At 39.8% G+C, this 26947-nt stretch overlaps 2 protein-coding genes across 3 annotated transcripts in view; both read right to left on the minus strand.

The window, feature by feature from the left end:
- kdm4b (lysine (K)-specific demethylase 4B) overlaps nucleotides 1-12676 on the minus strand; it is a 46322-nt gene extending 33646 nt beyond the window's left edge. For both annotated transcript variants that reach the window (XM_083911650.1, XM_083911649.1), the window contains exons 1-5: nucleotides 12578-12676; nucleotides 9828-10280; nucleotides 8269-8444; nucleotides 7135-7249; nucleotides 6577-6770 (exon numbers count right to left, since the gene is read on the minus strand). In XM_083911650.1, coding sequence (XP_083767776.1) covers nucleotides 6577-6770; nucleotides 7135-7249; nucleotides 8269-8444; nucleotides 9828-10253 — 911 coding nt within the window. In that variant the 5' untranslated portion in view covers nucleotides 10254-10280; nucleotides 12578-12676. The remainder of the gene's footprint in view (nucleotides 1-6576; nucleotides 6771-7134; nucleotides 7250-8268; nucleotides 8445-9827; nucleotides 10281-12577) is intronic.
- Nucleotides 12677-15398: 2722 nt separating this feature from the next.
- On the minus strand, nucleotides 15399-26252 carry uhrf1 (ubiquitin-like with PHD and ring finger domains 1; the record flags this gene model as incomplete). The annotated part of the gene is made up of 17 exons (XM_083938955.1): nucleotides 26155-26252; nucleotides 24293-24455; nucleotides 23654-23920; nucleotides 22895-23049; nucleotides 21578-21793; nucleotides 21212-21327; nucleotides 20872-21058; nucleotides 20610-20733; nucleotides 20257-20364; nucleotides 20047-20151; nucleotides 19761-19867; nucleotides 19484-19646; nucleotides 18285-18422; nucleotides 17272-17380; nucleotides 16943-17091; nucleotides 16729-16827; nucleotides 15399-15545 (listed from the first exon to the last, which is right to left on the minus strand). The coding sequence occupies exons 2-17, from the start codon at nucleotides 24443-24445 to the stop codon at nucleotides 15399-15401; spliced, it is 2343 nt and encodes a 780-aa protein (XP_083795081.1). The 5' UTR covers nucleotides 24446-24455; nucleotides 26155-26252.
- Nucleotides 26253-26947: the final 695 nt, after the last annotated feature.

Raw genomic sequence — 26947 nt, forward strand, 5'->3', positions numbered from 1 at the left:
AATCCATAACATTCAAGACATCATGAAACCACTATTCTTTAATTGCCTCCAATGGCTCTGGAACAAGTAGAAGCCCCACTAGGCTGAGTCCTAAAACAGGGAAATTAGTTTTTGCACTTCCAGTTCCCTCCAAGTCAATGTTTTTTTTTTAACGTTTTTGTGGTTTAATGCCTTAACTAAGGTCTGTGGTTAACACAGACTTAAGATATTTTGTTCTACGTCATAAAATATGTCCGCAAATACCCCACTTGTCAATGTTTAAGCTTGTACGCATATTTAAAAAGATGATTGCTTGCTAAAGTTGCTAAATGAGACTACCAACATCATCACGCCGTATAAGCAAAATCAGTTGAAAGCTAGTGAGTGGTGTAGCATTTACGCTTAAAAAAAACACAAAACATAAGTGATGTTCATTCGTAAAGATTATCTTGCTGAACAAAACTTGTAAGTACCATAAATAGGGCTGTTTCTCAATACAAAATCCAATGGAAAAATACCTAGTTAGAAAAATCCTAGATTATGGCATTTTCTACATACTTGAAAAAACTTGACTGGGAGAAAAAGGGGAGAAAGGGAGAGTGGTGAAAAGATTAAATGGCTGGTGAAGGGCAGGACCAGGAGAAATTAGTGTTTTGGGAGTGCTGGGTTATTTCATTGCCCTCAGCTCTCAGTTTTAAGATATCAAATTGCCCATGACGTACCCCTTCCTGCCCTTCTCTTTTACGTATGCATACATCATGAAAACCTCATTATTCTTATCAATGTATCAGGGACAGTGGTTATACGTCTGATGCTATGTTGCCTTTAGATTGTTTATGATCTGCTTCAATTTGTCTTTGTACTTTTTTTTTAAACTGTGGTAACCCTGCCATCTAGCAATAAAGATGCCCTTTTTCACTTTTATCATACTTAGTGAGTTTATCATACTTCTGAGTTGCTTCACAGGTAGAGTAAGCTACTAACATTATCAAAAGATCAAAGTATTTGTACTATAAATACTAGGGGTGGGCACGAGTAGTTAATTCCAAGATCGAGGGATCACATCAATCCAATACTCGTTTTCCAAATCAATTTTTAGAACGCAAAGTATTTTTCTACAGGAATGCTAATGCACAGCCATATAGCCTACCCAACACCTATCAAAACAGTCACAGTGAACCTAACCTTTTCTAACTACAACTTCAAAACATTGTTTCCTTACAAAAACGTAGTTAAATTCACGTTTGCATTCTGGTAATGATCAGTTGCACTGTAGAGAACAGGCGCTCTGCTAACACAGAGGTGGCAGGTATCAGCAGGTGCTGCTTTGCCAGAACGCTCAGTTTTTTGTACCTGTACCTATTGGACTTTTACCACTCCAGTGGGTTTTTCAGAGGATGAATGCATGGCTCACTGAAACAAGCTTCTAGCTCGTTGACATCCACATTTTGAACTAGTCCTCTGTGAAGAGGGTGTCCGGTGCCTATGTGCTTGCTACGTTGAGGCCCTGCTTTCCCCCTTCATGTCGCCTGGGCCTTGCACAGTAACTCGGTCAATTAAGTCAGAAAACTTCTCTCGGATGGTGAGGCGAAGTGCTGGTTCCAAAATCGAAGTTCTTGGGTCAAGAGCAGAAGCAAGAGGTGCTGCGCCAAACAAGGTAATTTGAAACCAGGACTAAATTAAATTGATCACTTACTCCCATCCCTAATAAATACATAAGGTAGACATAGTTAAAAATGTACTATTACAAACAATATCAAACGCTGCATTTAGAAAGAGAGTTATTTGTAAAACAGAGTGAGAGAGAACCCACACAAGCTCAAATCTGATCTGTTCATTTGTGAAGTTATTACCACACTCTTTATTACTGCAATTATTTCCTCTGGGTTGCTTAACCCTCCAGAGATCTCAGGCAATGAACTATGAAAAGAGAAAAAAGCCTAAATATCTCCCTCCTTACTCAAGCCTCAACAACCACATGGATGTTTCAAACAAGTGGAGAAAAGGAGAAAATAAAAAAGATAGAGCAAAGATAGAGAGATGATGAGAAGCAACAACACTTAAGGGGACATAAAAAGAATGAGCAAGAGTGTATGACAAAGAAAAATAATGAACACAAAGAAAGTACCAGGCAAAGTCATATTGAGTCAGAGGTGCCGAAACACAGTGCCACACTGCCATCTGTAGACGAAAGCTTAGAGCTTCATATAGGCGCGGCCTCTTCGAATGTTGTATTATTTTAGCCTGGATTTACACAAGTATCCCATATCAAAGGCTAGTGACCAAAGTCCTTCATAAGAAAAATGGCATTTGGCCAGGAACAAATCTATTGAATTTCAGGTTATTGTCTCAGAGTTGTAATTGGCCTATTAGTGAGTAAATATGCAGTTACCCAACCTCTCTAACTTAGTCCAGGCTTTATGGCGATGTAAAGACCATAATCTTTCTCTCTAACATATTTTTAATTCATGCATTTTGCTCTTAAAACGGTGATTCATGAGTAACAATAGAAATGATCCAGGTTATCAGATCACAGTGTCCTGTGACTATAACATAGACACTAACTTCTAACCGGGTTATTTCACTTTACCTGAAAATGTTGCATCTTAAACCAAACCTTGGGTTTTATTCTTGAATGAAGAATGGATCAATGTATCTTATTTACTTTTTGACTTGTACCTTAGCAAGACTACACCACAAAAACTGCCTTGCATCTTTGTTTTTCTACTGTCAGCTGTCAGCTTGCTGTTGTGTTAGGTTAATAAAAGTCATAAAGTTTCATATAATGTGCTTTGATAGCACTTATGTACATTAGCTGCATGTACCAATTTTATAGATATGTGGCTCAAAACACATTTTGCCATTTGTTGAATAGACTATATTCCAACAGCTCCTATCATTGTGATGCAAGTTCTGAAATTATGTAGGAGTCAGCTGTACCAGGAGGATAATACAAGGTGAGTCTTAAGTCTTGTGTAGTGTTTAGCTGTTTTGAAAAAGAAATGAATACTGATCTTCTCATCTCAAGCTTAGTAAGACAGTAAATAAGTAAATTTCCTTTAAAAGTAGCCTTTGTCTTCGGGAAGCATCACATTGGAGAGTTTTCCATTTCATCTATTTCAAAGCAGAGAACATCCCTCAAACGATTCCTTCCATCCCAGTATCAAACTAAACTAAACAGCCGATCAGCGTGTCTCCTCCTGCCCCCCCCCTCCTCCTCCTCCTCCTTCTTAGGCCATGGTTGCCATGGCAGCAACACGTCTGTCACTCTGGCACTAGAGAGATAGAACTGCACAAATAAAACAACACACAGCAAATAAAGGCTTAAACTTTTACACCTTTCTGAGTTAAGAGTATTATTTATTTTTGGCGATACAGCATTGCTGGCAGGTGTAATTAAGCCACCATGACAGGTCTGTGTTTACCTTGACAGACATACTGTATTACTGGCATATATATATATATATTTATATATAAATAAATATAAATATATTATTATTATTTATATATAAATCACGACTTAACAGCCGGATACCAGAATGTCAACTTGTGCATGCATGTATGGTCTGCCAATGCAAGGCTATAAATAGCCTACTTTAACTACTTTTGCTGAATTAAATATTTGGAGCTGCTGGTTAACAAGCGATACAAAATACAAACAAACAGTGAATTGATATTCGATTTTATATTTGTTAAATATTGTTGTTGCCAGAAATCATAGACCAAATTAAAACTTACGGTAACAATTTTTTTTGACTCAGCTGTCCGTAACAATACGACCTGAACATATTTAGTATTTAGCATACAGTATTTAATGTATTTTTGTACAACAAAAGTTTGATTAAACAGACTAAGAATCTCTTTCTAATTGCAAAATGAGTGTGTTGTGTCTGCTTGTGTATGCAATGCAGATCTACTTTAAAATACACACTCATATGCCTGTCCAAAAGGAGGGCAGAGGAATCAGATCAAGCAGATCGCTGACCTTCTTGAAGCTTAGTTGAAACTTATTAAAATCAAATATGGGACCTGTAAAGGTGCCTTGAATTAATTCAAACACTAAGTCAAAGCACAGAACATCTCACAAAATATCCAAACTGCTGCGAATAGTTACAACCGAACTAATATATGCAGATCCTCAGGTCTCCATTTCTCTTTGCTGGGACAAGAAAAACCTGTCAAACAACAATGGTTCAAAACCTTTGGACTACAGAGGAGGTTGACGTCTGATGGATTCATAAAAAACTCCTGCCTTCCCGAGAAGTTGCAGCTGGGGTGCACTTCAAAATATCCCTTTCAATTCTCTTTCGTCAGCCTTTCCCTACCTTCCCCTCAGATTCTCTGAGGCTAATCTTTTATCTGACAGCCAATCTGCCGGTTTGTGTTGGCATAGAGCGGTGATTGAGAGGGTTTCAGCAATGAAAATGAAGAGAAAAAGAATGATGGAAGGATAAAGACAGGGAGAAAGTGACAGACTGCTAAGGCCGAGATCTTTTACACGTCTGTCAGTGTGTGTGTGTGTGTGTGTGTATGCGTGTAGCAGTAGTAGTTGTTATAGTGGGGTCTGACTTTGATGGGAGCAGAGTTGCAGGGGGAATGGACTTAATTTCACAAACGACTGCACTGTGAGTGTGTGTGTGTGTGTGTGTGTGTGTGTGTGTGTGTGTGTTTTAAGAGGGCATGCTCTGTTTAACAGCCTGTAATTACCTCACCACACACAAGTGTAAAAGTGAAAATGATTCAATTTCTGAAAAAAAAGAGGTTGGAAAGGGTTAGCTAGCAGTGAGAGAGTGACTAAGAGAACAAAACTAAGCGAGAGAATTGAAAGAAAGCAAGCAAAAGAGGAAAAAGAAAAACTCAGAAATGAATGGTGTGTATCAATCCATCTGAAAGTAAATTAGTCTGAACAGGGATGATGGTATGGGCAAAATAATTGGAGATACAGTATAAAGAGGAAGAAAGCAAGCTCAGAGGCAAGAAAGTGAATATGCACTTGTCCCATTAGAAACAGAAAGAAATTAATAAGCACATTTGCTTGTAAATATTAGCTACTTGATTTGTCTTCTCTTGCTTCATAAACCTTATCAAAGTTGATATACAACATGATGCCACGGTCCTATATCCCAGCACCACAACCAACTAGCCTGAATTGGAGGAAGAGTTGCAGGCGGCTGTATCACCGGCGGTCGAAACCCATTTAGAGTGATACATCACCTCCGCATTACTAGCACCGGCTTCAGAGCAGTGACAGGCAGATAAGCTCAAAGAAGCCTCATAAGATCAGAAGTTAAAATGGAAGTACAGAGAGTCGTTGCTATAGAGTTGATACGCCGTCTTGTTTAGTCGCATTGCGATAGGTGTAAACTGGCAGGTTTCAGAAGGTTGCAGATCTGCACATTTCAAGTAGTTGCAAATTGTAACTCGTTTCGCAGCAAATCTTTGGTCTGAACTGGGCTTTAAACACAGGAGGTCTGTTTCTTCTTACCAGAACCTCTATAACCAAGTTCCAAACAAAGTAGCATTTACAAATTATCAAACATGTAACAGATGTTTGCTTTTACCGATAAAAAAGGACTGTATCATACTAGTGAAGCTTCGATTGATTGAACCAACAAATCATAATGAGCTTGTATTCATTACAAATGACTCTGCTTGTCTTTCTTGTTAAACTCCACATGATCTGCAGATGGTGCTGTTAGGACTAGATGTTATCAGTCAAGCAGCATCTTCCGGCTGTTGGTATACACACATTGCAAGCCAACATGTCAGCTGATGTTTGTCACACAGTTTGGTGTTTGTAAAAATTGTAGAGCGCCTGCTTTGGCGTTACTTTTCCTTGCGGCCAGATAAATTCATAACTGCCATGCTCTCTGATGGTTTTATCATAAATGTGAAGGAAATGTAAAAATCGGTTTTCATCATCTGATTTATAAGCTGCAATATGATCATTCAAAGAAGCATGCAGTGGAGAGAGACCAGTACAGGATGCAGCTGCTGATTGTAACGGCACAAGAAATCGCTTTTGAATTGTGCAACCATAATACAGTAGTATGGAGGAATTACTCTTTTTAAAAGACTTCAAAATAACTTAAACATAAAAGGTAGAATTATGGCTTTTGCAGGATCCCGAATGCAAAAGTGGGGACCAATGGGGGATCATTGTTCAATCAAAATCAGTGTTTTAATCCAAACAGGGATCAGAAATAAGCCTAATCATAACACAGCCCTAAAGTAGCCTTGGATATGCTAAATAGAGGTAAAAATGTGTTATGATAAACCGCGGTAAAATTCCAGACAATTAGTATAACCGCGTCAAATTTTAACTATTAAAACCATGTTTGATTACCGTGCTTTGAAAAACTCAAGGTGAATGCTGCCCAGTAACAATCAAAGTTTTCAACAGTCCCAGACGTAGACAAAGTGCGCAATGTTTTGTTTTATGTTTTGGTCACTGTAACTCTGATATGAAACTTTCATATTATTTCATCTCTGAAGCCTCTACTGAGGTCTCTATGCAAAATTGCACTGCCGATATTTTAAGTATAGCCTTCATTGTTGGAAAATAATTATAGTAATAATTATAAAATGGAGACTGACCAGGACTTTGATTGTCCAAAGTGGAGGTAGTTGATGCTGTAGAGGTCCATGTCCTCCGTGTGCCAGGCAAACGTGGTCTTCCACATGCCGAAATACAGATAGGGAGTGTTGACACCCTCAATGACGATGCCACACTCTTGCTCCACCATATCCAGCAGTGTGTTCAGATGGCCAATGTTCCACTCTTGAATGTCCTGAACGGAGACAAAAAGGTATTTCTATGATTTGTCTGTACAGAGGAGTTGGCCACACACACCACACACTTTAAAGTCAATCAATGACCACCTGATAATATTAAAATTAACAATTATCCATTCATCGATTCAATATCAATTTCAGTATGAATCTCTATAGTGGATCAATTATTCAGAGGTTGTATTTGTTTTTAATTTAAGTTAACACTATTTGCAAACAAGTAATTCTGAAAAATGATGATTAAAAAGTCCAGTGTCATTGAAAACAGTTACTGACCTATAATGCCAAAAGTGGAGTAAACTCTTTTTAGTCCCCCAGCACTTACAAAATTCTTGGGAACACACACACACACACAACACTCACCTCATCATAGATGGAGCCACTAACATCAGCGCCATAAATGGGTGACACGAATGTCAGGTTCTTCCAGTACTTCCTCTCTAGGTCGTCAAAGTCTTTGTGCCGGGGTGTGCAGTACCTGACAACAGCACAGGAGCAGTATTTGAGCAGGCAGTTTTCAATCTTTCTACTCTATAGAAAGGTATACAGTTAATTCATACAACAGTAGTATCGGATCGGATATCGGTCGATATGCTCAGCCCAGGTATGGGTATGTGATTGGATCGGTAAAGAATGGATCTGTGCATCTCTAACTAGCATTGACTCTTTAAATAAGAGACAACTTCTTCCAAATAGCTTTAACTTCTAAACAGCAAAAATTGACAAATGATGACGATGTTTTGATATGAAAGACAAAATCCTCAATGAATATAGATATAGTTTTATCAGTGTCTATATTCACTCCATTTTAGCATTGTATGACCACCAGAGGGCAGATAACACAACAAAACAAACCTCCAGCAAAAAAAAGTCTTTATACAGAATGTACTTAGTCCAGTTTGGTCCTTTTCATGTTTTGCCAGTCTCTAATTTTGAATATGTAGAAGATGAATTATTGTTTTTACACTGCTGAACAAAAAAAGTATCTTAAATGCATGTTCACGTCTAGTTTTCCTTGACACGAATCAGAAGAAATTGCCTTTGAGACAATAACATATTATAAAAGGAGAATTATTCAACTCAGCAAAGCTGCCATTTGGTAAAATATTATCAAATGTCGACATAACTCAGTTACAACAGAAGAAGACAGACAATTGTGTTCTTGCCAGGGGTTTCATGCCAATGATAGATCAATCATTGTTAGGGATGTAGGTTTAAATTGTTTGCTGGAATGATTGGATGAGATGTAGGGGTTATTACTTTTTCATTTTCACGGCCTTATTGATAAACCAATGGTCCTTAATCATTATGCTACATTTGGTTTATTGACTACACGCGAGCACTTAAAAACAAAACATTGTTTTTAAAGACAAAAAAGCAGCGTACAAGACTTTCTCCATAAGTCTCAATCCCTTGTAAACACATGGTTTACAAGGTCTACAAACATGAAAGAGCAACTGCACACAAAATTAGGCCTCTGGATTTGGGAAAACTTACTTCTTGCTGTTGGCCAGCTTGCGGTATTCGCTCACGGTCATAGACTTCTTCTGGATGTTGTACTGGGTGAACAGACCCGACTGCCCGGTCACCACCTGCATGATGGGAGCTGGAATCACCATGTCCTCGATGGTATCGTAGGACCTCCGTGGCTTCCAGCCCTCTGGGGGAATCACCTGGTAATGGAGACAGATTGTTAGCAGTTATATGCGTATACAATCATTAAGATAGATAGCTTCTACGATAAAATGTATCTGTGCAGCTAAATCTTTACATTTCACAAGAATATTAGCAACCGCAGATTCAAGTCTTATTGTATTGAGAAGGTACAATCCGAAGACCCCACCTTGTGCTTTAATAAGTTGTAATAGGCAGTTGTCAATATTGTTTGATAGTTTTACACATTAAATGGAGGCATGGCTATGCAAGATTATATAGGAATGGACATTAGCTCTTACCATAACAGGGCTAGGGCTGGGTATTGTCTAGAACCTCATGATTTAATTTTGATTCTTCAGGTCAGAAATCGATATCGATTCGATACTGATCTAAATACTTCGATATTGATTCAGTAATAGGTGTAGATGACAGAACGACACATAATTCATTAGAGTACCTTCTGACAGTTGTTAAATTATGTGTGCCATATTTGAACTGATTTCGGACAAATGGGCCCCAACAGAAATTAAGAGAAGATATTAGGTTGTATTATTAGGACTATTAAAGTTACTTAATGAACAGGTTCTGCACAGAAAGGTTATGCACAGAAGTTGGTAACACCAAAACTGATGAACCGGAGTGAAAACTCTTTTCATCCAGTCTCTTTTATAGAGAGACACGATGAAAACAAACAAGCATGCAAATAGATTGTTTTGCAGCTGGTTATCAAGCTCATTTAAAATGATCATGCGATTGATTCAGTTATTACTTATCGCAACATGCCTAACTATATACTCTGCGACATTTATCTGAAAAGATTTTTGCTTCTCACCAATATACACACGTTGCAAAGTAAACACACAGGCTTCCCAGTGACTGTTACAAACAAATACTACTCTGTTCTCTCATTTGCTGTTGAATTGTCGGTTTTCTGTGTCAACCTTTCGTTTTTTCAAAAGAGAAATTAGAAAGAGAGATTGTGGTGGTGATTTAACCAGAGTGAAACAATTGCCAAGAACAACAACAGGCTGAGAGGAGCTACGCAGAAGCACACAAACAAGAACATAGCGGAAGCGCGCGGAGCAAGTGGCGGCATTTCACCCGCTGAGACTGTGTTGCACAGAAATGCGAGAGAGAACAGCAGTCAACATCAGCCACTAAGGCCAGGAATTACTTTTTCAAATAGGGCCAGTAAATATTCCCTTGGGGGCTGGATCCACAGGCATTGTGTCGTTATGTCAGAGTTGCTCTGCCAGTTACACGTTAGTCAAAATCAATATGGTGGAGTCAAAATCCATACCATAGCACAAATTTCTACCGTCCTACTGTCTTTACCCTTTACACCGTACACCCCTATGAGAGTACATGTGTGTTGTAAATGTGTGTTGTGTTGTCCTCACCTTTGCCAGGCCAGCACGGTGAGCTCCTTGACTCTCCATGTAGACGATGTATTTGGCAAAGTCTTTGAACTCCTCTATGGTGGGCCGGAAGGTCATGATCTTGCAGCTGGGGTTCTTGGTGCTAACAGGTAGCACAGGGGCTGGGGGCAGCTCAGAACTTGGAACAAGGACTGGGGCCCCGTCTGCGGCCACATCTGGCGCCACGTCTGGGTCTGTAGGCTGAGCCAGGGTAAGATCTGGAGGTGCATCATATTCCAAGGTCACTGGGGTCTCTGGGATTTCAGCTAGTGCTGGCTCTTGGGTGGGAACCTGGTCTTGTGCTGCAATAGAGCTGAGAGCAGGAGGGGAGGCTGGGGCGGGGTCAGAGGATGAGGCTGGGGCAGGATGAGGAGGCAGCAACGTGTCCATGGGCCTTTCGGTAGCCATTGGGTCTTTTACGGGTTGCAGGTAAACCTGAGGAGAGAGTGTGGGCAAACAGAGCATATTCAGTCTATTTCAGATTCTTTCAAACTGCCAGGACCTTTATGAAAATTTGTAGCTGCTGCAGGTGGACAACTGCTAAGTGTTCAGAAAGAGTCTGGCATGACAATTTTGACAACCACATGCTAAAGCCTATTTTAGTATACTGTGTGATTTAAACCAGTACATGACAAATGAAAAGTACCCCCATACACAAATTTAATCTCACTACTTTTTGTTTTACAGGAAATTACCACCCATAGTACCAATATTTATACCACTGAAAAATGTTTCTTGCCTACTGTGTGACTGAAATTTTTACCCAAAATGTTGCTGCCCTGAGGATTATGTTTGACAAACTAGTGGCTCTATACATCAAACTCCACCCTGTCAGTATTTTGGATTGCAATGATTATTGGGGGGGGGGGGGGGGGGGGGACAATAAATCCAGACCTTACTGATCAAATCAGCAAACTGAATTTTCAAAAACTCAGCTCAGGCGTGTCATTCTCCTTTTGCCATAAAAAAGGCTGTTTTTACTCTCACACTGGATGAAAGGAATCATTTAATGTGCTTTGAAATGTAGTGCTAGTGCATAGTTTATTTTCGCATGATACAGTATACCTTCTATATGGTTCCTCTTATCTGGCTCCCTTTTCCCTCGACTTAATGGAATAAAAAAATATAAAATATGTTAAAAAAAAAAAAAATACTCCTCAGCTTTATGCCTTTTAGCCTTATGCTCTTTGGACTCTTGAAAGTAGAGCCTGACCAATATGGGATTTTTTCACTGTTTTGACTCTACTCAGGTACTCGGAAGGCTAAGAGCCAACCAATTATAGAACTTAATACTAAAACATTTTAAGAATAAATCAATTTAAAAAATAAGAAATAGCTAAATAAACATGTTCAGAATCAGTCAATTGCAGACCATTTCAATATAGAATAAATATAAATAAAATACATAGCTATATGAAGCCATTTCTTAATTATCCCATGCATCATTTTCTGAATTATATATATTCTGTTTTTATATCAGCGCATATTGCGGAAAAATACACTGATACCAGTTTGGCTTCACTTGAAAATCCTGACTGCTTCAAGAGAGAACGGCAATGCATAGATGATTCAAATTACCCATCTCCAATCAAACAGATGACATGAAATTAAGTTTGTTACACATGCAAACAGGTGGCATCAAGGTATCCGTCATCCACACAGGTGCTGCCACCTCAATTTGTTAGGTTAATCAATCAATATTTCCTCAATTTCAAGTCCACAGCATGAAATGTATGTCACTTAGTGACCCATGGCAATATAACTAAAAATAATGATATACTGATCACAAAAAAAGCTTATCAGTGAGTTCCTACTACAAGGCAAGGCAAATAGAGACGTTTCAACAAGCCATTTGCATGGCTCACAAATCCCCTGTGGGGCAGGAAACAGGCTGCAAGCTCAAAACGACATAGCCAGGTATTACGCATATGTAAATAAATACCAACTGAACACATACGGTTTCCTGCAGTTACTGGAAAATGCATGTTTTATTCAAAATAACTTGCTATAATAATAATAAAGTAATAAAAACAACAACAATCGTGTTTATTGTATGAATCCCTTGAGGAAATCGTAAACCGACAATTTACCACAAGTTTTACTTTCACAATACACTGCGTGGATCAAGACAGGCCACATGACCCCCAGCTGTCTAACCACAACAAAAAGGGGCCTACACAGCCCATTTAACTCAAGCTGGGCCTGAAACTTGTTTCAGTATTGCAGCACACTGTCTTCCTTACTAAAGCCCTGAGATACCAAAACTCTTACATGGTATTTGTTCCCCTGGTAACGCTTTTTATTTCTTATCTTTGTCCTAAGAGTAAACGGACACTGCTGCTCCTGATTATAAAGGAGCAGTTATTACGGACAGCTGCTGCTAAGGGCGATGATAGCCCTGCACAACTAAACACTACCTGTTAGCATTTTATCTAAGAAGACAGCGAACAAAAACGGAGCCGAATTGGTTCAAAATGAGTAATATGGGGGATTCACGTTAATTTTCAATCAGTCTAACGTCACATAATATGCACGTATACGCAAAGTCAACATATTACACCGTGTTATTATGTATTCTGAGCTAACGCTGGTTAGCTTCTAGCTAGGTAGCTACATCCATATCTGCATTTAGAAAAAACAAAACACCGCGACGACAGCCACCACACGGCACCATTACACGAGAACACGGCGTTAGCCATTGAATGAAGCGAATCCCGTGTGGGAAATATTACCTCCTGCAGCAAAGTCTTGTCTTCTCCCTGTTCTATTCAAACGACTTGGTTTCCTTTTGTAAATATTCCCTGGATTGATTTTCCTCTTAAAATTAGCTGGCCGAGGCTATTCTGAGTCACGCCCACCTCCGAAACTACGCCTCGCGATTGGTTAAAACCTCCAGATGACAGAATTCTTCGTCAGAAAGTCGACGTTATGATTGGTTTATTTGGTTATAGACACACAAACCAACCAATGAAAATGGACGCTCGCCACTACTCGTCCTCTGTGCTCGTTTATTTAACTGACGTGCACGTCTGCACGTCGACACCGCTCCGTTGACCATTTAATACCCTAGCAAGGCAAGTTTATTTGTATAGCACAAGAAGATAGAGTGCAAAATAAGCAATTAATAAATAAGTACAAGGAAATCAAGATTCTTATGTCTGTCGTGTGCAGGGTTTTAAGGGCCGAAACTAAATACATAACTATTTATATAATTAAATACTTAGATAAATGAATAATTGTATTTTAGTGCTCATTGTCAACATGAGATATTAATATACATATTTTATAAAAAGCCACTACCAGCTCATTCAAGGTGATGGCTACAACCGAGGAGGAGTCAGATGTTCTTTACACACAGCAGCTGTATGCACTACACTTTGCACTATTGCCTAAAAAGCTGCACATTCCATACACTCCAATTACACAACAAATGTTAAGGATGGCTAAAAAGGTACTTTATTTGATCTACTCCTGGTCCTTCTGTTCTCCTTTCCTTCTCTCAGCTCCACTCATTTATCCCTGGCCATATTTGCCCAGAATAAAACTGTTGAAATACATTTCCGTTGAATGTCCATTTTGCAATAAATTTAGCTCTTGGATTATTGGCCAGTGATATTTTCTTTTACATTGTAGCCATGCATATATTCAAAGCAGTCATTGTGAGGTGCACATGGTAGGAGATAGTTATAGATAATAAACCTATTGCACCATTGATTTGCCAGTCGAGTCAGAGGGACTGAAGGGAAATGACAAAAAGGTATTCTAAAAGTTAAAAGATTCAGGACTTTTGAGAAAACATTTGAGGTTAGAGACCTCAAAGCCACCCCTTCCTCGCTATGTTGATGGCACAAACCTTCCAGAATAAGTCAGTTTTCATCATTACAAATCCCACACAAAAAATACCCAACAAAATATTGCATTTTCACTTTATTTTTAACAACACTGAAAATGTATTGACAATTCTTTGCACCAAACGTGTGCTAGCAATTCTAAAACTACATATCAAAACTACAATGGACTAAAAAAAATTATACAATTTCAGAAAATATACATTTCTCAGTCTATGCAAATCTTTGTCTCTCCATCAAAACTCAAAAGTGCTGGCCCGTGGATGGACGTCATCACACATTGCTGTTGAAATTCAACACCAAATATTCATAAATGACAAGACAACGGAAAAAGTAGTCAATAACAAATTCAGATAATTTAGTGGATTCAATGTCAAATTTCAGGAGCAGTGTGGATTTTTTTTTTTTTTTCCACTACCGATGCAAGCATTTCTTGTTTCTATGCAAGGTCAGGTATCACAAGTGACCACAAGAGACACAAATCTGACTGAACAGCCCCCCCCCCCCCCCCCCCACCCCGAAGATGGCAGTAATAGCTTATTAAAAAAAAAAATACAAATTTGATTTTTAGGAAGAAAAGTTTCTAGACTCAGTTAGTTTTGAGTGTCAGAGAATCTCTAAAGATCTAGATAGATGAGAGTTCTACATTACACTCTTGGTTAAGCACTTTCTTTGGACTTAGTTTAACTTTTCAAAACAGGGGAAATCCAAATCATCACTACAGTATACAATGACTTTAACAATCTATCATGTTTAGCTTTCAAGGAGGTTGTATAAAATTCATAGTAACATTTAAACCAAATATCCAACTTCATATAAAAAATATAAAATTACTGTATGAAAATATTTAAGGAACCATTACACAAGTTAGAAAATCCAACCACATGTGATGACACTGTTCCACCAGTCACTTCCTCTCAGACTGCGGAAAAACAAAAACTTATAACTCAGTTTGTGCTTGTATGCAAGGGCTCGTCTACATTTTATGGCGCAGCTTTGTCCAGTTGTCATGTTAGTGCATTTTCAATTATCTGATCATGTGAAGATAAAAAGAAAGTGTCACATTTTGAATTATGTTGATACTTTGCCGATTTGTCTAGTTTGCAAAGCCAGAGGTAAAAAAATAAAATAAATAAAGAGTAAAGAACAGACAAGAACATGGCTACAGGAAACACACAAAAGAGCCTTCCAGGTCTGATGTGAATGTAAACCAATTAAAACCCCAGGCTAAAATGATCAGATCTTTAAAAATTGCACCAAATATAATGACCATCAATAGCCAAACTAAAGCAGACCAGATAAGGAGCAGACTTGTCCAAACAAGTTGAGCAAACGGCTAAAACTTTTGACATAACGTTCTCCTAAAGGAGTGCTAAACATGGAGGGATTTAGTTAAAAACATTTAATAATATGGATTAGCATTAGTTGAACAAAATGAAACGCTGGGAGTAACATCATGGTGTAAAGTATTAACGGAGTAATGGTACAATTACAAATCAACTAACTACACGTCATGGCAGATCCAAGGTGAAAAATGGTAGCATTGAAGTCCACAAAAATTGCAGTTTTATAATCATAAAAATATATTAAGAGAAACTGATTCTTTATTGCCCATACTGAGGAAAAAAAAAAAAAAAAAAAGAAAAAAATCACCCTTACAGTTTACATCGCGTCTCCTCAAGGGCTGAGTAGGCAGAACCAATGATCATCGCCCACTGCTGTACCCCGGGAAAAATTGAGTTAGAATATCTTGCAGGGGTTTGTTGACAGTCATGGCGTAGTTTTTGCCCAGGTCGTGCCTGCAGGCCGGGCAGGTGTACACATCTGCTCTGAAGGATCGCTGAAGGCATTCCTGTGGAGGGAAAAACCACCTTTTACTTTCAGGAGTGATATACCATTTCACAGTTTACTATGGTATTGCTAAATCATTTGTAAATTAAAGATTCAGTTAGTTATGACCTTTAGTTAGTGGTTTTACTGCATAACAGAATGTCATTTCACAGCTTCAGAAACGTGTCAACAGATCAAAAGCTACTTTAGCTACCATGATGTTTAAGACCTACTGCAACATAATACAATAATGGCATCTTTTACATTTTATATATATATATATATATATATATATATATATATATATATATATATATATATATATCATCCTAACAGAACATCCTTGGACTGTTTAAGAGGGATGAAAGTGCAACTGCATATCAAAACGCAAGATGTTACAATGTTTCCTGCATCCCTTATTTGAAACTGTAAAACAGAATCTTGTTTATCACTCTTTTTACACCAAGGCCCTATTTCAGAATGCAGGCTTAACAAACTGAGCCTAAGCTTGAACTCTGAGTTGACTAGTTCTGTTCCAGAACAGCTGATGAGTAGGTTGAGCCTGACAAAAAAGCCATCATCAATGGAGCTCTGATACTACGATTCACCATGGCAACGGATAAATAAAAAGGCAGAGCCTCTATTTCGATCCAGTGGATGTAAGGAAATGAATGCATGTATGCAGACTGCAGATTTATCTTTAAAGAAACGAGCCTGAGTAAGAGCAAGGAATCTTTCTCCCCCCCTCTCTCTCTCTCCTGTATAATAAAGGCTTGGAAAACTGCCAAAAAAATATTTGCTCAACAGCATTTAGTGTCTTTATTTCAGCTACTTCAATAAATGTATATCAGTCACTGAAATTATGTAAAGACATGTTCAGCCTTTTTTGCAGCTCCATCACAATCCTGTTCACTCAGACTAACTGAGATTAGCCTACACATGGGCCTAACTTGCGATAAACACTTGATATGTGCTTTGATACGGACTGAATGAAGGAGGAAATAAACAGCGAGTCTGACTGTGGGAGGAAACGGAGAAACACCAGCGAGCAGGTTAAGTCATCTTTCTTTCTGCAACTGAAAGTCCAGTTTCCCCTCATCTCAGGGTTAAACCCAGTTTTCACCAATTCTGCTTTCTGAAACAGGGCCCTGCTATTAAGTGGTCATTCAAGATCCCAGAATTTGAGACAATGATACGTTTCTTACCCTGCAGACATTGTGTTGGCACTCCGTGGTGACAGGCTGATAGACCACTTCTTGGCAGCAAATGCAGAGGAAAACCTCTTCAACTTTGTTCAAGAATTTCTGCAGAAACAAAACATTAGGAGGTTTAAAGCAATCCAGCGCCACTTTTTGTACTGACTAGAGCCAGAGCGATATGAAACCTTGCTGGTGACATCAAATTCACAGCCATGCTCACCGGTCCAAGTGACAGTGACTCCATGGCCTCATCCCACAGCTTCTTGTTTGGTTTGTCGTTCTTGATGAGGGATTTCTGCTCCTGGGTAAGCTTGTACACCTCTACCTTTATTTTCTTAGGAGTCTTGCCTGGTGGGGTCTTTGAGGATTCTGACAGAAGGAAAGATAAATTCAGTTTACAAGGTAGCTGATACAAGGTGGTAATAGTGCTTTCTGTATACCACAATACTGTCAATCAATGGCTCTGGGGTGATTGTGCAGCAGTCTGTTATGAACCGCTTTTAAATACTGGGCAAAGGAAAACACGCCACATATTCACACAGAACTTACCGCTTCCCTGAGATCTTCTCTTCCTCTTTGCCTTAGTTGGTGTCGCCACAGCTGCCTCCTCTTCCACTTCATTTTTGTTCTCCTTCTCTTTCTGATAGCCAGCAGGATACTGGAACAAGAATGTGTGAATTTAATTGAAGTTATGCTACTGCTAGCAATCAGCTTGAAGCACAGCTAATATATGCATGCTTTTCGACATGTCTTTTAACAGGCTGACATGGATTTTAGACATTTCCAATTTAATTATGTGTATTTCAGGATCTGCTTGTAAAACAAGGCCAGTGTAAATATTATTTTAATAATTTAATTTGTGTATCCATGCATTCCACAAAAATATAAAAGTAAACTTGTGAAAAGTTATAGTTAGTTATAGTAATATTGCAGTTTTTGCACATTTTACGCTTAACCTCTTGACTCAGAAATAAAAATTAAATTCTTAAAAGAAATCAAGACGTTTTTGATACAAATGGTGCACCACATCTATGTAACAAAGTCGTATCAACCCAGAAATTTCTGCAACTTAGACATACGTGAGCATGAGAATAATCTCCATATACAGTAAATACACAATATACACACACACACCTCCAAGTAATCTTCAGGTTTCCAGCATTCAGATGATGTATTACACTTCTATATGACTTCTACTGTCGACCTGCTACCTTTCCCTGAACTTCCCCTGTCCCACTCTTCAGAAGGAGTGGCCATGGAAGGGGTTAAATACTGTATATTATAAAGGAATGTTCAAAAACTGTATTACAACCTGCATTGTTAATCTCATCCCGACACCATACATACAGGCCGCAAACAATCCCAAACAATCCCCAGGACTGGCAGGATAAATCTGGGTGGGGAAGTGAAGAAGCAGCACTGGCCCATCCCTCATTACCACCACTGAGGTGCCCTTAAGCAAGGCCCATAACCCCCAAAACTGCTCCAGTGGAGCAGTTGTGCTGGGCAGCTCCAACGTGTGAATGTGATCAGGGCATTCCTGATAAAGAGAGCATCTCTACCTGCATTGTGAGGCCCAGCTTCTTGATGCGTTCCTTGCCGTCCCTGGTCCATGGTGCTGGCTCATCATCATCACGCTTCAGCAGATACCGCCAGACCAAGAAGCCAGACTTGCCCTTGGCTGGCCAGTACTTCACCACCTAAAGGATATCAATGATATAACGTAAAACTACAAATAGAAGGCCAAAGTCGCAAGATTATTTATCAAACATGACAAGTTAGAGGTAGTTTTTGGCTTGCTGGTGATCCAGTTCTGGTAAGGCTAACCAATCCAATCTAGGGTTGTCCTTAAATTTTTTATAGTCAAATCTGATTCGTCACGTCGAATCAGTTGTTTGTTTTTTTTGCTCGTGAAAAACCCTCTGATCTGTGGTGGCGAGCCATGGAACTAGCACAGACAGCAATGGTGCATGCTAGTCCAGCGATCACGCGTGTCAGGCAGAGGGTTACCGAGAGATGCGTTTTCTGATAGAGGCAACTTATTAAAATAAGTTGTTATAACAAATGTCTTTAGTCAATAGCTGACAGTATATTTAGAACTGTAGCTTTACGACGCTGTGTCAGACTGTGTTGGATTGAACATCTATAATGATAAACAACAAATAGGCAAATATTCAAACGAAATGATGCTGATGATTAAACAGTAGCAGACTGTTGTATTTCTGGCGCCCAGATAGACTTAAAGCCCAGCCAAGATGCGCTTTGACGGTGCAGGATCCTGAATATTACAACTTAGTGTACGAGGGGGAGGGGGTTATTCCTGCACACTGAGAAAGATTAAAAGCACATGAGTTATTTTCACATTTTTAGCAACAGTATTTATTAATAGGCTTATATTTATACCCAAATAGGCTATTTACCATGGTTTATTGGGAGAAACCAAGCATCTGTATGTAAAATCAGACATTTAGCATGCCGAGAGCCAGAATGGAATAATCCACTGTTTCGTAATCACATTTTGCGACGATTCGACTGTGATTGGCAGCCAAATTGGGCTCCTCGGATCAAATTGTCAACTATTCGGGGTCACCCCTAATCCAATCTATACACATTTTATCAGATATTTGTAGTTGAATCATTCAATCAATGTAATGAATTAATTGTCACATAACATGATTAAAGGTTGGTATAATTGTTGTGTGTATTAGCTAGCTTAAAAGTCAAAAGACGCATGGAGAAATCTGTCCATGTTCCCTCATACCTTATAAATCCCATCATATCTGTTTCCTTCCTCAGGGGAGTATTTACTGTGCTTGCGACCCTTGCAGCTACGCACAACTCTGACTGGTTTGCCTTCCTTCCAGTTCTTTGCCTCAGCTCCGTTTTTGTCATTGACAGGGACGTTGCAGTTGAGAGCAACCGCCCTGGTGAGAACCAGAGTAAACAATTTAGATACGCAAAATAAAAGAAATCAAAAACAGTCTATTCAGAAACCATGGTTAATTAAAAGTAAACTTCTAATATGTAATGCTCTCTACCGGTTCATGTGAGTGAGTGTCTGATCACACGATTGCTCAGCAGTCCTCTTGTTTCCAGAAAGATCTCGCCCTCCAGAACCAGTGTAAGTAAACTCATTACCGTCATCCTACAATGCAAGAAAACACAAATATTACACACATGAAAACTATGAAGGTTTGGCAGTTGGTCTTAAACTCTTTGTAATCTTAAAAGAAAAATCTGAGTTTCCTTTGAGACATCTTTTCGAGTAAAATCTAAGCCCCTTTATTTGAAAAAAAAAATTAATTAAGAATTAAAACAGCATACCACATCATCCTCATATCCTCCTGCCAGGACCAGAGAGTAGGCACCATCATTGCTCCTGCCATGAATCCCAGCTACATGAGGCCTGTGGACACCAGCTTCACTGACCTAGAAAAGATTTTAAACATTATTGGTGGCCACTGGCAAAACCTTGGTATTATTATACATATGTTACAACAGTATAACTTTAACTCTCCAATGGCGTGGACTGACCTGCACTCTGAACTTCCACAGGGAGCCGACAGGGATGCCAGGGATTGGACCGTAGTGGTTGGACGGGACGATGGTGCACTGCTTGGTTCGACCAACGCAGGCCATTCCCTGGAGGGGGAGGAGTAAATTAATTGTACTTGAAAACGTTGGTGTTTGGTATAAAATATTAATTGATGGTTAATTCAACAATGATAAGAACTAAAATTATGTTTGTTTTTTAAAAAAAAAAAAAAAAAGTTCCATGAGGTCGTCTTGACATATCCAAATCATAATTTGAAATATCTACAAATTATCAAAAATATTTTTTTTGCGCATCAAGATTTGCTGTCGGGCAGCACTAAGTCACCACTAACCTTGCCCCAGTCCCTCTGGCTGGAAGAGCTGGCAGAAGCCATCTTAGCTTTCTTCTTGCTCTCCTTCAGCTTCTCTCCGGCCAACACAACCTCACTGGCATCATTACGGCAACCGGGGCAATACCTGAGACAGCACGACATGTAGAGTAAAGGTCAAGTAAGGCACAAGTGATGACCAAAAGAATGACCTCATGCTACAGAGATGTTAGGATATCTGTATGTATTTAATGAATTGTGACGTTCTGCATGTGATCCGACTGACCAGTCCTCATCGTCGGGGATGGAGGTGAGCGGAGGGTTCAGGCAGTAGGTGTGATAGGCCATGTCACATTCATCACACAGCAACTGTTTGTCAGGATCCTGCTTAATGCCGCAGATGTGGCAATTACACCACTGACATTTTTTCTTGGGATCATCCTTACAGTGCTTGCACTCAGGTCCATTTGACCCTGAAGATTACAGACATTATTATTATAATTAAAAAGGTGCGACAAGTTTCAGGAAAAAAAGATTCAAAATCCTGACAAGCCTGTCCTCACAATGTCAATAGCCACTGAAAAAAATCTTTACCATTGACATTGTTCATCTTCTATCAAACTTACTTTTTAGTGGACTCTCGGATCCAGCTGGGGTGTCACTGAGGGAACCAGGTTCCTCAATTTTGTATATTTCAGTTAGGAATATGATGCGACAATCATTAAGAGAGTCCCCAGCATCACTGCAAACAAAGAAACTAACTGTCAAAATACCAGCAGGGATAATAGTAAATTACAGACAAACACAGCAGTATGTAATAAATACATAAAAAAGAGAGAATTTATTTTTATACTATCATCAAAAAAGTCAAACTTATCCCTTTACCCTCCACGTATAAATAAGATCCAAATCACCAAGTGGTGGTTTATAATCCAACTTCTTAAAATATGTGTGCTACTACAAACAACTAAAACTTTACATGCAGTCCTTACCCGAGAATAATTTTAGCGTAGATCTCTCGCACAGTGCGCGTCTCCCTCTTCCTCTGGATCTCAGCGTCATACCAGTAGCCACGCTCCTTTCCGTCATCTGGGTTGTAGTTGACCATAACGATCATATTTGGCTCCAGCTGGTGCCACTGGTACACTGTACGGGCCCGTGGGCGAACATCCTTGGCCAGCAACTGAATCACCCCGTTCTCTGGGTAGCTGTGACAGTAAATGTGATATCACATCAGTTTGCTGATAAGCCACACACCACTTCAGGTGCTTCCTACACATTGCTGCATGGGATTTTAGCCGGATGTATAAGGTATGTTCGAATGCTAAGGACCAATTGCTGCTGGGTTTTTAAAACAACCAAGCCACCCCCTAACACGAACCTAACAAAAAAAAGGCATTATAATTTTCTTTTTTTTAAATTAGATTTTAGCTCAATGTCAATTTTAGTCTCACAGTTAAGATTTTAAAGGCAATGTCATTGCCTTGTAAGTGTACGTCTCTGAATCTGAAATCGAGGATCTTTATGTGAAGTAGTAGCAGGAAGTGAGTGCCTGTGTTAGTCTGGCAATGGAAATGAGGATCAATTTTATTTGTACGGTGGTTTTCTGGACCCACCTGGAGCATATTGTTGGTACAGAAAGTGGTAGCTGAAAAGGTTTCTAACAGGTGTTAGAAACATCAGTATATCCTGGTGTAAAAATGTCTTCTGTTTTGGTCACTTTCCATCCAACAATATAGTACTAATATAACAGATGTTTGGAAACTGACAATTATTTACAACTTTAACAAAGCATATAAAATGCGCTGTCCATCACAGCAGCTCTGAACAACTACAAAACTCTTCATACTGAACCAAAAATTACCACATAAATATACTTACCGTTTTTGAAAGATAAAGAAGTAATAATCCAATTTACAGAAACATGCTTACATAAGCACACATATATGCCTCCCTCTAGTCCTCTCCAGTTTAGGTGAGCATCAACAATACTGTCTTGGGTTCACTACTTGTGTTTTGGTTAGTCGTTTGAACGTAAAACACTATTTTATGTTAGCTAGCTTTAGTGTTTAACAGTTTCTCCGTCTGCAACTCTAATTCCTGACAACCAAATAAAAGCTCTAAATTGCAGACGGTTGGCTATTTGCTAAAAACCCTGCTGTTTTACAATAATAATCTTGGGTTGACGTGAGAGATGTAAATTGAGCTCAACTTAGTTTTGACTTTCACAAGTATCCTGACAGCATTGAATGTCGATTGCTGGTCATAATCTTTGGAAACTCATGAGTAATGGAAGAAAGGATTCTTACTCTTCGTATTTCACATGGTACAGTATCTCCTCCTCTGCTGGGTGCGCTTCAGCAGCCTCCTCTTTAGGCGTCTTTGTTGTCTTAGTAACATTCACGATCTGGGCCTCAAACCAAGCCCCCATGTTCAAATCCCTGGCATCCACCAACTCATTGATCTTCAAAGACAGAATAAATAAAAAAAAGTTTGCAAGAGCTTTTCACAATATCTATGTGCATTTGAGTAAAGAACACATTGCAGCAAACACATCCAAATCGCCTACATTTGTTTATTCATGCAATGGGCAGGGTTCCTGGGTGTTTTTGTGAGGCCCTAAATTTTGCAGCGTCACATACAGGCGATGCACCTCAGGGCTGGGTTATGCGCGAAAAAGAAGAAGTAAACAGTAAGGCGGAGTGAATTGTTGGATGAAAGAGGAGGAAGAAGCCACACTGTTTAAAATGTAGACATTGTCTTACTATGGCCGCGACCCGAGCCCGGATAAGCGGATGAAGATGAGATGAGAGACATTGTCTTACTAGGAAAGTGAAGCTGTACAGGAATTGCCAGACATAGCACCTCCCACCCCTACTGCCTCTAATGATGTAATTGGGTCAACATGTGATATTTGAGCGTGCTTGATGACCTCTTCCCAACCTGAGCTGAACACAGGTTAAACACCGGAGATGTTCACCACCTTTCCCTCACAGAAATAATCAATTTCCCCATCACTAAATACAACATCGAATTGAATCCCAACTAAACACTTAAAAAAAATGCACCTTGTAAGAGCCGAAGCCTGGATCGACGAGCTCTGGGGTGTTTGTCTGGGCAGAGGTACTGGCGGTCTGACCCTCTACCTCACCGTGAGTTGAGCTCTTGTCAGACTCACTCTGGGTTGAGCCACAACCAGAATCAGAATCGGAGAGCTCAGCTTCTTTGTCCTTGCTTTTGACGACATTAACAGTGGCCATCTTCTGCCTTACAAGCAGCTGCACTATGTCGTTCAGACCCACGTTGTAGTCGAATATGGTATGGCCGTCCTCCATCTGATCAAAAAAAACAAACATATGTCATGGTTAAAAAGAAGAAAAGCAGCACTTGTGTTTTGTTTGAGTGCGCAGACATCAGCAGGACCACGGAAACTTCAGAGATTTTTTTTTTCTAATGGGAATTATAAATCTGTATTCATCACATACCACATACCATCAATACTGTTTAAATGCATGTTTTGCATTTTATGCACTCCATTTTGTTCATGATGAAATGTTGAAGTAGAAATCATAACCATCAACCATATCCCTCCTACACTGTAAAGGATTTTAAAGGCTATTATTTTTGAGAAGCTTTAGGCTTAAACTTACTGGGACACAAATACCACCATAGACATCTCGAAAAAAATCTTAACCATGCTGCCTCACCTGCTTGCCACGGTAGAACAACCTCTGCCTCTCTGGCTCCACCTTGAAGAGCTCTGCGATTTTGAGACGAAGCTCATCTACTTTGGTGAGTTTGGAAAGAGAATCCACCCGATGGGTTTCCTTCCCATCCATTGTGCGCACTTGAATCCACATTGCAGCTGCCCTGTGTCAACAGCCAGAACATAACATTAAATCGACAACAGTCATTGAAACTATCTTACTAGATACTGCAAGCAACTAAGGTCTTGTTTAATAGCTCATTTGATTGACTCCAGCAGACATCAGTGCAGACATCAGTGTTCAGAAGCAAGCCAGTTTTGTTAAACTTTGAATCCAACTTCAAAAACATATTTAAACAAAACTAACACATGAACTTAAATGTATAACTCAAACCCGATAACTAACATTGTATTGCACACTTCTACGGCTTTGTCTGACAAGATAAAGCTTGCTCTGTGCATCAATCCTAGTTTTTGTTTGAAGTAGCAGCGACGCGGTGGTGTCGCCTCACAGGGAGAGGGTTCCTGGTTCGAATCCCGGCTGGGGCCCTTCTGTGTGCAGATTGCAGGTTTCCCCGTGTCTGCGTAGGTTCTCCATGCATGTGTTAGGTTAATTGATGACTCTAAAAAGTGCCCGTGAGTGTGAGTGGTTGTCTGTCTCTGTGCCCTGCGATAGACTGGCTTCCTGTCCAGGGTGTACCCCGCCTCACGCCCGATGTCAGCTGGGATCGGCTCCAGCCCCCCCGCGACCCCGACAGGGACAAGCGGTTGAAGACGAATGAATGTAAAGTAGTAGCTCAGATTGTTTTAAAGTCAATTTGTTTTAGCCAAAAATTTAATTTGAATTAAATGTTCCTTAGCAAAGGAAACATGATTACGCCAGTCCTTTTGGTCAAGTGTATTGTGCTGCTGTCAGCGCTGGGGCTGTCACTTCCACAGAGTATCAGAAAGGGAGGGAACAAGCTGATTTAAATACAGTGCGGGAAACTGAGCTGCAGGCCACTCCCAGTTTCTTTTTAAAAGCAAGAAGCACATCCGGACGGGAGGGAGCGCTAGCAAACAATGTGCCATCGCTCTCTCGACAATAAAAACACACCTAAAACACAACCTTGCATGCAGTTTGGGATCGATTATTGTGATAGTAAAACGCTCCGTTGCCCGCGCAGACCGTGCTTTGTTCGCACCGGACGGCGAGCTCAACGGCTACTCGTCTTTCTACTTTTGCGCTCTCGACTGGAGGTGTTGTTCGCTCTGCTGGCTCCAGATAAACCAACACCAGTGAACAAAACACGAAAACAAACCGCTTCCTCTCGCCTAATGCGTTATTTCTCAGACAACGTTCACTCTTTTCAAAATGCAGACGACAAACATGGGCTTATTCAACAAGAGCCAATACGAAAAAAACATGAAAATAAGCACACCGTATAATGGTTAGCGTACTTGTTTTGCTTCATAGGAGCGGTGAAGCGGCAAAGCTAGGTGTAATGTCTCCATGTGTTACATATTATGTGGCTACCGTCTACTACAAATAAACAACGCGAGATAACAGCTCATAGTTAGTCAAGTTCATCACGCACCCATTAGTCCTATTACAACAAACCACGGTACAAGTTATTGTTTAGAGAGACTTCAGTTGTGTTAGAAAAAACAAACTGAAGTACATCAACAGCAGGCAAACAGTCCCAGTGACTGAATGTTGATTCATTTTGAATTATCCATTTGCCAAGCTGCTGTTGTAACATGAACCCAAACAGAAACGAGGCAGGACTTTGTCAAGTGAGCTAACCATAGTGAGCTAGCTCCTGAGTGAATACATACATGTAAAAGTTATTGGAACATGAGGAGGGAAAAAAAGTCCTTTACCTGTTTGATCGTCCAAGTGAAAACTAAGAAATTGACGTTGATGGAGTAACGCGCACGTTTTCTCCAAATAACTTCTATGTAAGGTTTGTACGACCAACTCTACGCCTGGTTGGAGATTGATCAATGAGTTATTCTTCAAGACTTTGATAACCCGCCTGCTCTAAAAATGCAGCTTCCCGATTGGCTGAGTTCCTCTGAGCACACCGAGCTTATTGGGTGGAAGAGCTGTCACTCTGGAAAGTGACTGGAGCTTAGCCTCAGCGCGCGAAACGACGTTCTCGTGGGTGCAGCTCGCGTCTGGATATGTATCGCGAGATTATAAAACGGGCCTGTAAACCGTGCTGTAACCGGTGACCCGGAGAGACAGATGGTGGATCTGGTAAACAACCTCACTGGTAGAGTTGTTTATCATGTCTGAAGTAGGACTCTTTGGTTATTTGGTTTATACAATGAGTGTCCTTCTTCAAATCAACTGAATACATATGTTACACTTAATGGAGTGCCAACGATTGACTGAATAATGCTGTTTAATTAATGATGTGCAATTACCATAGACTGTATAAAAAATTACTTCCCCTTCATTTGGAGGGAGCTGAAAGTGAACGAGTCCAACTCATCTCAAACTAGTGCAGTGGGAATCTGTACATAATAGGCTAATTAAAACATGTCAGTTTGTTCTGTTGGTGCAGGGTCGTGCTGATTTCCAGCTATCCCCCACTAGATTAATTTCCTACAACCTGCCATTGCCTGAGAGAAGTCTTCTTCTGATTCCTAACTTTGTTAGGCTACTTTT

This window comes from Echiichthys vipera (assembly GCF_963691815.1).
Source record: "Echiichthys vipera genome assembly, chromosome: 3".
Taxonomy (NCBI): domain Eukaryota; kingdom Metazoa; phylum Chordata; class Actinopteri; order Perciformes; family Trachinidae; genus Echiichthys; species Echiichthys vipera.